General features: G+C 42.1%; 1 protein-coding gene across 4 annotated transcripts in view; it reads left to right on the plus strand.

Moving 5' to 3' along the window:
- The window catches only part of LOC140739227 (fibroblast growth factor 1-like), an 88,949-nt gene that overhangs the window by 43,681 nt on the left and 31,010 nt on the right, over positions 1–14,258 (plus strand). Inside the window, exon 1 of one of the 4 annotated variants that reach the window (XM_073067328.1) lies at positions 6,297–6,428. The exons of 2 other annotated variants lie outside the window; for them this stretch is intronic. Coding sequence is in view for 1 of the 2 variants with exons in the window: in XM_073067326.1 (XP_072923427.1) it covers positions 13,337–13,338 (2 nt within the window). In the remaining variant the exon portion in view is untranslated. Of the gene's footprint in view, positions 1–6,296; positions 6,429–13,314; positions 13,339–14,258 lie in introns of those variants that run through there. One more of the 4 variants, XM_073067326.1, reaches the window with a different exon arrangement.

The following is a 14,258-nucleotide window of genomic DNA, read 5'->3' on the forward strand; positions in this document are numbered from 1 at the left end:
CAGAAGTGGCGTAATATCTTGACGAGAATCCTTCACTGCATAAAATTCCTTGTGACTCAGAACCTGGCTTTGTGAGGACACAGGGAGTCACTTCAGCTAGATGATGACTCCAATATGGGAAATTTCCTTGGCTTACTGAAACTACTGGCCATCTTCGACCCTGTCATAAAAGAACACCTCACTCATTTGGAAAGTCATCCTGGATCCACGTCTTATCTTTCACCGGGTGTCCAGAACGAATTCATCCACATGATGGTATCCACTGTTTGCTAGAGTTTACTGAGAAGCATTCGTAAAGCCAAGTACTATGTCATGTTCAACTCGACTCATGATCAGGCACACCGTGAGCAGATGTCAGAAGTAGTGAGGTATGTGGAAGTTGATTTTGACAGGAAAATAGTCTGTGTTAGAGAGTCCTTCTTTGGTTTTATCCCGATAAGCCAGAAGGATGCTGAGAGCTTGGTTGAAGACATCTTGAAACAGCTAGAGAAGGACGAAATGGAACTACAAGATTGTCGGTCACAGTGCTATGACAGTGCTGCTGTGATGGTTGGACACAGAAATGGTGTTCATCAAAGAATAAGTGAGAAAAACAGCCTGGCAGTGTTTGTGAATTGCAACAATCACTCTCTCAACTTGGTGGGTGTACATGCAGCCAAGCAGGATTTTTTGGAACCATCAAAGCTTTCTACGTGTTTTTCTCTCATTCAACACAGCGTGGGAAAACTCAAAAAAGCAGTACCTGTGTGTGGTGAACTACATATACCTGTCTGGACACGCCCCCTGATGACTGCTCCTGTGGCTCCTCCCACAGACCCCTGTATAAAGGTGATGGAGGTCTGAGCCCGGCCTCTCAGTCTCCAGGATGTAGTATGGTGGTCACTCACTGCTCGTTCCTTCTTCCAGTCAATAAAAGCCGATACCTCACTTTTACGTCTCAGAGTGAGTTATTGATGGTGCATCACTGTGGTTGTTAAGTCGGAGTCCGAAACCAGGTGGAATGCAAGGACAGAAGCAGTGAAGCCCATCCACAAGTACCTTGAGGAGATACTTCAAGTTCTCCAGGACATGATAGACAATGAAAACGAGACCAGTGAAACAAGAAGTGACACAAGGCAGCTGTACAACCGCATGTTGAGTTCCGATTTTCTGATTTTGCTAGGATTTTGGAACAAAGTACTCATTCGCATTGACCGTATTCAAAAGAGGCTGCAGGATCCTGGCATGAACTTCCACGATGCTGCCCTGGATTTGAAAGCCCTCCAAGATCATTTTTATGATGAAAGAGAAGTGTTGGTCAGTGAGTCTCACGAAGAAGGAGTCGGTCTCTGTCAAGAATGGAATATTGAAGTTGAAAGACATCAGAGACAAAAGGAACAAATGGCTGATGAGAACTCGAGAGACACTGGGTTAACAGCTAAGGAGGAAATGGAAAGAGTCATGAAGGGAACACTCGAACGTCTTCACAGAGAAATGGACGAAAGGTTCGCTCGTTTGCACGACACAGACGCCAAGCTATATGAAGAAATTTTGGATTACAGAATGTTCTTATCAAGGCGGGTCAACACGAAAATATCAAGACCTGAAGAGCTTCTTGAATTTATTGTTCAGTATGGAGATGACAAGAAACTGAAAAAACTGACTTTGATCACATCATAGACCAATTTGTATCAGTGAAAGCAAGGAAGGTGCAGTTATAATTTTCATGTAGTGCCATAATTTGTTAATTAAAAGATTAACGAGCTTGACTTGTATTTCTGAAATGATAGTATGGTAAAGCTATCTAAAAGATGGGTGTCAGATGTTTGGACAGGGGCGCAATTTCAGTGCTTGCCATAGTGTTTTCAGCGCTCTACCATGGATACGCCCCTGTCGGCACATTGGCCAGCATGATTAATTGGGCTGAATGGCCTGTTTCCATGCTTTATGACTCTATGATTCTATAACTGGCTCCCATGATATGGACAACACAGTAACACAGTGGTTAGCACAATGCTTTACTGTACCAATGACCCGGGTTCAATTCCCACTGCTGTGTGTAAAGATTTTCTACGTTCTCCCCATGACCGCGTGGGTTTCCTCCAGGTGCTCCAGTTTCCTCCCAGAGTTCAAAGCCATACGGGATAATGGGTTAGTTGGTCATTGTAAATTGTCCCGTGATTAGGCTAGGTTTAAATCGGGGGATTGATGTGTGGTACGGTTCGAAAGGCCGGAAGAGCCTATTTTGTGTTGGATCTCAATCAATCAATCAATCAATCAATCAATCAATCAGTCAATCAATCAATCAATCAATCAATAAATAAACAAATAAATAAATTAATTGATTGATTGATTAATTAATTAATTAATAGATAAATAGATAAATGAAATGAAATGTTCCCAAAAATAACAAGGCCTTGAGAGGAGGTGGTTTCACTGTTGAATCCACAAGCTCAGCGGTGAGGAGCTTAAGTCAAAAGCCTCATACACCCATCTGGGAAGTAGAATGCATATATTTTTCAGAGATACAGTATGGTAACAGGCCCTTCCAGCCCAATTGTTCAGGTCACCAAGATTTTCTACCAGGGATTGTTTTATATTCCCCTGTGAGGCTGACTTTAGATTAATGCCTCGTCTGAAAGATCTCATTTCCATAAGGATGGCAGGCAGTCCATTGTTGTCAAAGCATTGAAACATTTTAGAGAGCTGCATTCAGATACATATCTCTGTTGCCCAGAAGATGGTGCTCATTGTGAAGGAAAATAATGCAGAACTATGGGGAGAGACCAGCAGCAATGGGCAGAATGGAGATATATAATTCTGCATTTATTTATTTTTTTAAATTTGTATTTATGTAGCGATCTAGCACAGCAGCAGGCCCTTTGGGCCTACAAACCCGTGCTACCCAATTACACCCATGTGAACAATTAACCTACTAACCCCACATATTTGGACATAGTATCAGGAGAGCATAGATAATGTACCGTACCTAGTCATAATTGCCTGGGTCCTCGTCTCAGAGCTGCTGCCTGATTCAATCCATTCAAAGGCACTGCAGACAGGACCTTCACTGCACAACAACTTGAAGAAAAATACACAGAGCACCACCCACCACTATACCTTCACACGTCGCTTTCTCTGTAACTGGAACACTGTGTCTGCATTCAGTGTCCTGATTACCCTGCATGCTGCTGCCTGACTCGCTGAGTTCCCCCACCACTTTGTGTGCGTCACTCAAGAATTCCAGCAACTGTAGAAAATCTGGTCTTTACTAGTAGCAAAGGCCTTTTCTCCCTCTCATCATAGCATGTGTTTCCAGAAACCAGGAGGGCCTGTTGTGCTCATAACCTAACTCTGTGATGAAAAACATGTCAAAATCAATAAAGAATGGGAGAAAATTGGGAAGAATAGTAGCCTAATAACAAAAATCCAGTTAACCTTCCCCAGAAATGGATCAACCAGGGATGAATGTTTTAGTGGGAAATGATGCCCCCTGCTGGTTGAAGCGCTGCACTGCAGAAACAGGAACTCTCCATGGGAAACCCAAGAGATTGATCAGATCAGATAGATAGATAGATAGATAGATACTTTATTCATCCCCATGGGGAAATTCAACTTTTTTTTTTCCAATGTCCCATACACTTGTTGTAGCAAAACTAATTACATACAATACTTAACTCAGTAAAAAAATATGATATGCATCTAAATCACTATCTCAAAAAGCATTAATAATAGCTTTTAAAAAGTTCTTAAGTCCTGGCGGTAGAATTGTAAAGCCTAATGGCATTGGGGAGTATTGACCTCTTCATCCTGTCTGAGGAGCATTGCATCGATAGTAACCTGTCGCTGAAACTGCTTCTCTGTCTCTGGATGGTGCTATGTAGAGGATGTTCAGAGTTATCCATAATTGACCGTAGCCTACTCAGCGCCCTTCGCTCAGCTACCGATGTTAAACTCTCCAGTACTTTGCCCACGACAGAGCCCGCCTTCCTTACCAGCTTATTAAGACGTGAGGCGTCCCTCTTCTTAATGCTTCCTCCCCAACACGCCACCACAAAGAAGAGGGCGCTCTCCACAACTGACCTATAGAACATCTTCAGCATCTCACTACAGACATTGAATGACGCCAACCTTCTTAGGAAGTACAGTCGACTCTGTGCCTTCCTGCACAAGGCATCTGTGTTGGCAGTCCAGTCTAGCTTCTCGTCTAACTGTACTCCCAGATACTTGTAGGTCTTAACCTGCTCCACACATTCTCCATTAATGATCACTGGCTCCATATGAGGCCTAGATCTCCTAAAGTCCACCACCATCTCCTTGGTCTTGGTGATATTGAGACGCAGGTAGTTTGAGTTGCACCATATCACAAAGTCCTGTATCAGTTTCCTATACTCCTCCTCCTGTCCATTCCTGACACACCCCACTATGGCCGTGTCATCAGCGAACTTCTGCACATGGCAGGACTCCGAGTTATATTGGAAGTCTGATGTGTACAGGGTGAACAGGACTGGAGAGATCAACACACACAGAACAGCTCAGCAGGTCAGGCAGCATCTATGGAGAGGAATAAAGTGTCAACATTTCAGGCTGACACCCTTCACCAGGACTGGAAAGGAAGCAGGAAGAACCCTGAATAAGAAGGTGGGGGAGGAAAAGCCGGTCGGTGAAGTCAGATGATGGAGGAGGTAGATGTGTGGGTGGGGGAGGGGGAGGTGAAGTGAGAAGCTGAGAGGTGATCAGAGGAAAAGGTAATGGAATCTTCCGTGAATATCGCAAGAAAATGAATTTCTGGATAGTATATACAATTGTACATTTATGTACATTCAAAATAAACTTTCTTTGAACTTTGAATCTGATTGGAGAGGAGAGTGGAGCATGGAAGAAAGGGAAGGGTGAGGGGCATGGTAGGGAGGTGATAGGCAGGTGAGGAGAAAAGAAGAGGAAGAGGCAAGAGGGAAGCCAGAATGAAACGGACGGAATCCCAGGTGCCGCCATTCAGCTGATTATTTATGTAGCATCGGACTACCAGCCTACTGACCTATGCTGTGCCTATTTATTATTTATTGTAATGTCTGCACTGTTCTGTGTTACTTTATGCAGTCCTGGGTAGGTCTGTAGTCTAGTGTAGTTTTTGTGTTGGTTTACGTAGTTCAGTGTAGTTTTTGTACTGTTCATGTAGCACCATGGTCCTGAAAAATGTTGTCTCGTTTTTACTGTGTACTGTCCCAGCAGTTATGGTCGAAATTACAATAAAAGCAACTTGACTTGACTATGTTCAGATACGGCAGCATAATAGACTTGGAATTCTCCCACAGAACCTGTAAAGGACACAAGATGTAACTCTGAAGAATAATTTTAACGTAATCCTTTCTGAATTAGTTGAACAAACAACCTCCAGCTCCACTATCCCTACAAAATATTGACAAGTCAGCATTCAGTATCCCTAATTTCTAAAGTTGGAAGTAAATTTATTATCAAAATACAAATACGTCTCCATATGCAACCCTGAAATTCATTTTCTTGTGGCCATACTCAATAAATCCATAATAGAATAACAACCATGTTAGAGTCAATGGAAGACCAGCAGCCGCTTGGGCGTTAGGCCACGTGCAAAAAACAACAAACTACAAAAACAAAAAGGAAAAATAAATAAATAAACAAACAATAACTATTGAGAACTTGAGTCCTTGTAAGTGAGTCCATAGGTTGTGGGAACATTTCAGTGATGGGGCAAGTGAAATTCAGTGAGATTTGTACAAAATAAGAAACAGCCTTATTTATTATAATAATATATAATTAGCTAAACAAATAAATAGATGGATAGATAGACAGCAGGATAGGAAGATAGATAAATAGGCAAATAGATAGATAGATAAATAAATAAATAAATAAATAAATAAATGGATAAATAAATAACACTGAGAACAATGAATAAGTAAATATATAACACTGAGAACGGATCTCAGGATAAGTGAAAGCTGTCATTCTAAACAGCGCTCATTGTAGGCTCTGTCCAATTTGCTGTTGAAGAGAACAGGAGTGGTGGATGAGAGAGATATTGAGGGACAGATGCACAGACGATTCATAATGCCCCTCTCTCCCATTGTGCATAATGCCAAAGGAAAAGTGTGCCCGACAGGCACAGCACCTGTTAAAGCTCTCAAATCTGCCGCCACAGGCTATTGAAATAAATTGGCATGGTTCCAACACAAGCCTGGTTGATGGCAAAGTCTAACATCGTAAACCGAAGGTGAAAAAACTCGCACTGGGGAAAGCAACCTTCTTACGCATCGTCAAATTCAATGCAAAGTTTAACATGGAAATGGTGCTTTTAACAGCACAGTGCTTCAGGCTAAATTTAATCCCGATGCATTTGACTCCTTCGTCCCTCCCTTGCAATCTTTCTTGATTACTTCCTGTTTTCAGCTGCTTCCAGACTAGCAAAGAAGGCAAGTACACAGTTCGATGTTGTTCTCTTGTCACCATGCTTTTAACTATATCTGATATTTCTAAAGGAACTGTTAGTAGTTAACTGTTCTGGACTAGGAGTGAGCTGTAGGTTACTTGAATGTTAGAGGGCACACTGTTTGGAACAGGTGTGAGTTTTTTCTCTTCTCTATGAAGCAATTAACAACTGGCAAAGATGAAACCATTTCCTACGTGCACACTTTCTATTCATTGCTGTTGTGTGTGGACTGTGGAACTGAATTAATTACAGCTGCACATGAAAGGATGGATTAGCTGGGTCATAATGGGACCACAGAGGGAGAGGGAAAGAGTGCGGACTCTTTCTGCTGAACGAACTAAGTTACTTTGCCCTAAGCAGCCAGAGGAGCATAATTTAAAGTTGTGTTTTGATGCTTACCATTGGGCTATACCCATTGGTGTGGTCCACATATCAAATCGCTAATTTCATTTCCTATAACAATTGTTTAATTCGGCGTACATGAAAACTGAATGAACAAAAAACACAGGAATCTTTTTGTGTTATTGAGTGAGCCATTCTGGTCAAAATAGTAAGACTCCACAGGGCTTCCTGATGGAAAACTCCCTAATATGGTGACAACTCCCTTTTTAATGAACTTATTAAGGAATGTTGAGAAACAAGTGTTTTTTTCACATTAGTCCAGTAAGCAAAAGTACTAAGAACTGGAGGTTAAATGTCTGACTAGTCCAGGCAAATTCAATAGCAATTCCTTAAATATTTGCAAGAACAAGGGCTCATGCACACAATAAACAGGAAGAAACTAAGATTAAATTTCTTTGAAATTTGTCTGCTAAAGTCTCAACATGTTTGTTTTTATTATCAGTGAGTATACAAAGCATTTCAGGTCTCAGGTTTCAGATTGTTCTTTTAAAAAAAAGATTCTTTAAAGATACAATACTGACCAGGCCCTTCCAGCCCAGTGAGCCACAGCGCCCAGAAGCCCACCTGTTAAACAGTAGCCTAATCACCGCACCACTTACAAACACAAATTATCCTGCTAACTGCGGCACCTTTGGTCTGTGGCAGGAAACCAGAGCACCGGGGGAAACTGATGTGGTATACAGGGAAGAGCCTGCAAATTCCTTACAGACGGTGCCAGAATTGCACTCTGAACTCCAGAACTAGCATCAGGTTTAATGTCAGCGGCACATGTCGTGAAACGTCTTGTCTTTCTGGCAGCAGTACAATGGAATTCATAATAATAGAAAAAACATGAATTACAGAAAATATTTATTTATTTATATAAAATAGTTAAATTATATATATTATTTTATATATATATAAATAAAATAGTTAAATTAAGTAAGTAGTGCAAAAATAACATTGTGCTAACTGCTACGCTACCATGGCTTCCTAATTTAAGATCGTAAGTATTCTTCTGGGGCCTTTACATTTCTTGTGTATTCCTGACTGCTACACGCTGGTAATGGTGTGTGTCGGTGTTGTATGAGGAGACAATTGGCCTCTATTGTGATGTATCCTAAGATCAAGTAGTCAGCCAAGGTTTATGAAGTGGTTATGTGCAAGGTCTAAAGAGTGTCTGGTGTTCTTGGAATCATCTGCCAGGAGATGCCAGCAGCCTCAGGAGAGGTGGAAAGGGAGAACAAGAGTAAAACAGCAAGAAAAAAAAGTCTGAATAATCACGTAAATGTTTTAAATTCAAATGTTACAACCTGGTTGCTATTTAAAATGAAGGTAGATAGATCTAGGTTATTTCACAGGGCACACCTCTTCTGTCCTAAGATGTACTAAAATAGGAAGTGACAGGATTTGCCTTCAACTGATGTTTAGTTTCCCTCCAAAATTATTGAGCTTGAAGCTAACTGTAAGTGGGAGCTACATGGTAGTGCAGTAGCTAACCTAACGATAGTACATTAGCAATTCAGATATCACTGTCAAAGCTAAAGAAAGAGTGCAGTGCAAGTAACCAATAAAATGCAAGATTATTACAAGGTAGGTTGTGAGGTCAGCAGTGCATCTCATTGTACAAGTGGTGCATTCAAGGTCTGGTAACAGATGGAGAGAAGCTGTCCGTGAATTTAGTGGTACGTGCTTGTAGGCTTTTATATCTCTGCTTGATAGGAGAGGGACGATAAGAAAATGTCTGGGGAGGGTGGTGCCCATGATTATTCTGGCTGCATTACTGAGGCAGTGAGAAGCTTAGACAGAGTCTACAGAGGGGAGGCTGTTTTACATCATGTACTGAGCACTTGTGTTGAGTCATGATTAAGTTGCTGTCTTTTTTAAGCACTCGTTTTGTAGTCGAAGGAAGAGGTTACCAGCCTGACAGAGGAAATGATTCACAGTTGAGTTCCAAGCTTGCAACATGCCCACAGTCTCGTAAGAATTCTCGTATCTGCACAAAGTGAGGAGTGAGCACGTGGGGTAATGCTGAGGACATCGGAGACAATGCAATGGGAACAGAACGAGCACTTGTATTAAAGGTGGAAAGAGTGCATCATCTCAAAAGCCTCTTGCCCAGTCACAATTGGAAGAGTCTAGGGTTCCCTCGTTGCTATTAACAAGCCCCTCAGAGTCCATAAACCAGAGGAGAAGAAAATTATTCTTGATCCTTGATCCGAGAAACTGCACTACATGGCTATAATGTCCTTTGGGGCATCCTGAGGTTGTGCACTCTACAAATGCAAGACTTTCAGTTTGTGAAGTGCACATGGACACCACCACTTAACCTTGCCCATACTACAGCAGGCCAGCCTCTACAGCCACCTGAGGACCCGACAATACACAACCTGCCATGGTAGCGTGGTGGTTAGTGCAATACCATTACAGCGCGGGGCGTCGCAGTTCAGCATTCATTTCCAACGCCATCTGTAAGAAGTTTGAACGTCCTTCACATAAACAGCATGGGTTTCCTCCAGGTGCTCCAGTTTCCTCCCACAGTCCAAAGACGTACCAGTTAGTATGTTGATGATCATTGTAAATTGCCCTGTGATTAGGCTAGGGGTAAATAGATGGGCAGTGTGGCTTATTGGGCTGGAAGGGCCTGTTCCATGCTGGATTTCTAAATAAAACTGTAAAAATAAATAAAACCCCTTAGGAGAACATCATACTTGAATAATCACACTTCTTCAACTATTACATTGACAGAAGATATGACAGAACATTTTATACTGCCCAAATAAAAACTGCAACCTTCACTATCAAACAATAAAATGCCCATGATGATATTGAACAAAATAGGAGACACTGAATCACCCTGCTTTAATCCTCTTTTCATAAGGATGGATAATTGCTTTATTATCTTCGGTTGGGATAGTTGCTTAAAATATAAATTGGGAATAGGATAAATAAAATGTACTTTTATGCCCATTTAGCCAGGGGGATGAATAATGAGTGGATGACCCACTGAACCAAATGTCATGCCTACTTTGATTGAATATATACCAAGGTTTTTAACACCCCTTCTGCCCCCTACTAACAAATTAATTAAGGTAAAGATATTTTGATTGCAAGCAGGTGTTGCAACCAAAAATCCATTCTGTCATTTGCTCAGGGCAACTGCATTGGCTAATTATGTCATATAGTCACAGTGAGATACAGCATGGAAGTACAGCCCCTTTCAGACTGTGTTGACTGTCGATCACTCGTTTGCATGAATCCTACATAGAACGTAGAGAAGATATCAGTGAATCACAAACCTGACAGTCCGGCTAGGCCCATTGTCCCTGCCTGTTCCTACCCCACTGAACCCGTGTCTGCATACCTCGACTCCATTCTATCCCCCTTGGTTCAGTCCCTTCTCATCTATATCCGCGACACTCCACATGCTCTCAATCTCCTCAACAGCTTTCAATTATCTGTCCTTGACCACCTCACTTTCACCCTGGATGTTCAGTCCCTATACACTTCTATCCCCCATCAAGAAGGCCTTAAAGCTTGCTGGGTCATTCTCAAACAAAAGACCCAAGCAGCTCCCCTCCACCAACACCCTCCTCTGACTGGCATAACTGGTCCTCATCCTCAACAATTTTTCCTTCAGCTTCTCCTGCTTTTTCCAGTCTCAAGGGGTAGCCATGCATACCTGCATGGGCCCCAACTGTGCTTACCTTTTCACTGGCTACATAGAATAGCCCATGTTCCAAGCCTTTCCTGGTAATGCCCCCAGCTCTTCCTGTGCTAAACTGATGACTGCATTGATGCTGATTCCTGCACCCGTGCTGGGCTCGTCAAGTTCATCAACTTCTACCCTGACCTTAAATTCCCTTGGTCCACTTCTGACCCCTCTCTCCACACCCCCACCCCCACCACCTTTCTCAACTCTCTGTATCTATCTCCAGAGATTAACTGTCTACCAACATCTTTCATAAACCAACCAATTCCCAAAGCTAACACTAGGAAATCTGCAGATGCTGGAAATTCAAACAACAACACACACAAAATGCTGGTGGAACACAGCAGGCCAGGCAGCATCTATAGGGAGAAGCGCTGTCGACGTTTTGGGCCGAGACCCTTCGTCCTCGGCCCGAAACATCAACAGTGCTTCTCCCTATAGATGCTGCCTGGCCTGCTGTGTTCCACCAGCATTTTGTGTGTGTTGTTGTTTGAATTCCCAAAGCTATCTTGAATATACCTCTTCCCAACCTGTCCCCTGTAAAAATGCTATTCACTTTTCTCAGTTATTTCGTCTCCACCACATCTGTTCTCAGGATGAGGCTTTCCTTTCCAGTACAATAGAGATGTCCTCCTTCTGCAAAGTGATGCTGCCTTCACCTGCATCTCCTCCATTTCACGGACATCATGCTCACACCATTTTCATGCTGCCTTAACGGGGATAGAGTTCCTCTTGACATCACCTACCAACCTATGAACCTCCACATCCAACACATCTTCAATGGGATCCTACCACCAAACACATCTTTATCTATTCCCCGCCCCCCACTCTTCACTTTCCATGATTCCCTTGTCCACTCATCCCATCCCATTAATCTACCTCCTGGCACTTATCTCTGAAAAATGACAGAAATGCTGCATCTGCCCATTCACTTCCTCCCTCACCTCCAACGAGGGCCCCAAACAGTCCTTCCAGGTGAGGAAACTCCTCACCTGCGAATCTGCTGGGGTCATCTACTATACCCGGTGCTCCTCATGTGGCCTCCTCTACAATGGTGAGACCCCACGTAATTTGGGGGACATTATGCACATTCTGCCCCCTCCCCTCCTCTGATATAAGCCATTTCTACCCTGGGAAACCTTTCTCTCTGTTCTCTAGATCTATGCCTCTTGTTATTTTGCACACCTCTATCAAGTCACCTCTCATCCTCATCCGCTCAATTTAATTCCAGATTTTATTTCCTTGCATTGTCATCAATTCGTACCAGTTTCTATCACCCTGCTACTTACTACAACTTCAATCTTGACCAATTAGTATACCAACCTGCTTGTCTTTGGAAGACCAGAGCACCCACAGAAAAGCTTACATCTTCCAGTGAGAATATGCATAGACAGTACCTGAGCTTGGGGCTCTGCCACTGTATGGCAACAGACCTAGGGGCATAACTTTAAGGAGGACAGTATAGGGGGGAAAGTCAGAGACAGTGTTTTTGCACAGTAGGTGCATGGAATGTGCAGTCAGGGGCAGATAGATTAGAGACTCTTAGATAGGAATATGGATGAACGAAACATGGGGAGCTGTGTGGGAGTGAAGAGACCGATTGATCTTTGAGCAGTTTAAAGAGTCGGCACAACATTATGGAATGAAGACCCTGTAATGTGCTGTGCTGTTCTATGTTATGTGTTCTCAACAAACTCTGCCACTCTGCTGCCCCTTCTAGCTTCTAGTCCCTTCTAACTAAAGGTTGTGTAAGCATTCTGAGTAAAATTGGTCCGTAAGTACTTACTTAAGGCAATATTAAAACCTACACGGTGGTAAAGGCAGCACTGAAGTGAAGTTGCACTGCAACATCCATTTAAGGTTGTAGATAAACCATAAGACCGTAAGATATAAGAGCAGAATTTGGCCATTTGGCCCATCAAGTCTGCTCCCCATGGCATCAAGCCTGATCCAATTTCACTCTCAGTCCCATTCTCCTGCTTTCTCCCCATATCCCTTCATCCCGTGACCAATCAAGAATCTAACAACCTCTGCCTTAAATATACGTAAAGACTTGGCCCCACAGCTGCCTGTAGCAGCGAATTCCACAGATTCACCACTCACTGTCTAAAGACATTCCTTCTCATCTCCATTCTAAAAGGATGCCCTATTCTGAGCTGTGTCCTCTGATGCTAGACTCTCCTGCTATAGGAAACATCCTCTCCACATCCACTCTACTGAGGCCTTTCAACATTCAATAGGTTTCAGAATCAATCTTCTGAATTCCAGTGAAAGCATGTCCAGAGCCATCAAACGGTCTTCATTTGACAAGCCATTCAATCCTAGAATCACTTTCATGAACCTCCTTTGAGTTCTGCAGATTCATCCTGCAGTCTTCTAACGTCAAGATGAATATCATATGCACTGTGTGACTTTAGCAAATTCAAACCCTGCTCATTATACTTGTCCTGTAATTTGATATTCAAACCTTTTTTGGTTTATTTGACATTGGGGATATGAGTCCAAGTGTTCTGTTTCCTTATTCCAGGCTTCTGGTTCTGAATGATAAAGAATTTTTGTGTTTCCAGACTCTAGGTCAGACTCCTTATCTTTGGATAAGCGGATGTAACGTTCTTATTAAGTTGCTTGTTTCTTTAAGCCCGTTATTTAACTTTTTGCAGCCAGTGGTATTAAAGAAATTCTCCCTCTTGTAAAATTCTCTAAGTCTTAAAGAAATTTTCTCTCCTACTTTCTGCAAATTCATACTTCTCCTCGTTGGACACTTCTGATGGCCTGGGCATTTCCTTTAAGAAATCCAGATGTAAGTTCTTTCTCTCGCGTGATAAATTTTCTTAGTCATTTGCTTTATTAGAACTTTAAAAAATTCCGAGGGGTAATTCATCAAAAATGAGTAATATTTTCAACAAGCATTACATTAACTGGAAAGAAATCCCTGAAGGTAATTTGTTCTGAGAGAGTAAATTAAACAATGACTGGGACTTCACGGTAAAAGGGATGAGGAATGCAGAGTGTACTCTGGGGAGTAAGAGCTATTCACTGTTTGAAAGCTCCGGTTTGTTTTTACAAAGAGGCCTTATTACGATTTACATAAATTTCAAAATGATAAGCAAGTTGATCTTCACTAACAATTGGGCCAAGTCAGAAGAAAGACAATTGGTAAGTTGCATTCTACAGCTGTGATATTTCAATTTACCTATCGAGCAGGTGCCAATCTATTTATTCTCGTGCCAGTTTTTCATTACGTTACCAGGATCTTTGAGGGAGGGAGAGAGATAATTTAAAGACAAATACCATTATCACTAGTCTGCTATGAATACGAAAACAGAAAATACTGGAATGCTTAGTAGATCCGGCTGGCTGTATCTGTAGAAAGGGAAACAGAGTTAGTGTTTCAGACCTCTTCTTCAAACTGAAATATTAACTGATTCCTGTGGCCTGATCTATACTCCTACATTTTCTGTTTTATTCTACATATCCCACACAGCATTTTCTTTTATTTTCACTGCAGTTGATAAACTTTGCTCTGGAGATTACAAGAAAATGTCGAGAGGGCTCAAAACTCATAGTAAATACACGTCGGTTCCTGGAGGCACATGTAAAGTTGATATCATACAGGATAACTCTCTTATGGATTTAATGAAGGCAGTCCTGCTCTAATTGCCACTCTTCTGTTAGTTTATGTTTTATAATCTTCCCTTCACATTTTGTTTTCTCTTCCCC

The sequence above is a fragment of the Hemitrygon akajei genome, chromosome 15 (genome assembly GCF_048418815.1).
Source record: "Hemitrygon akajei chromosome 15, sHemAka1.3, whole genome shotgun sequence".
Taxonomy (NCBI): Eukaryota; Metazoa; Chordata; class Chondrichthyes; order Myliobatiformes; family Dasyatidae; genus Hemitrygon; species Hemitrygon akajei.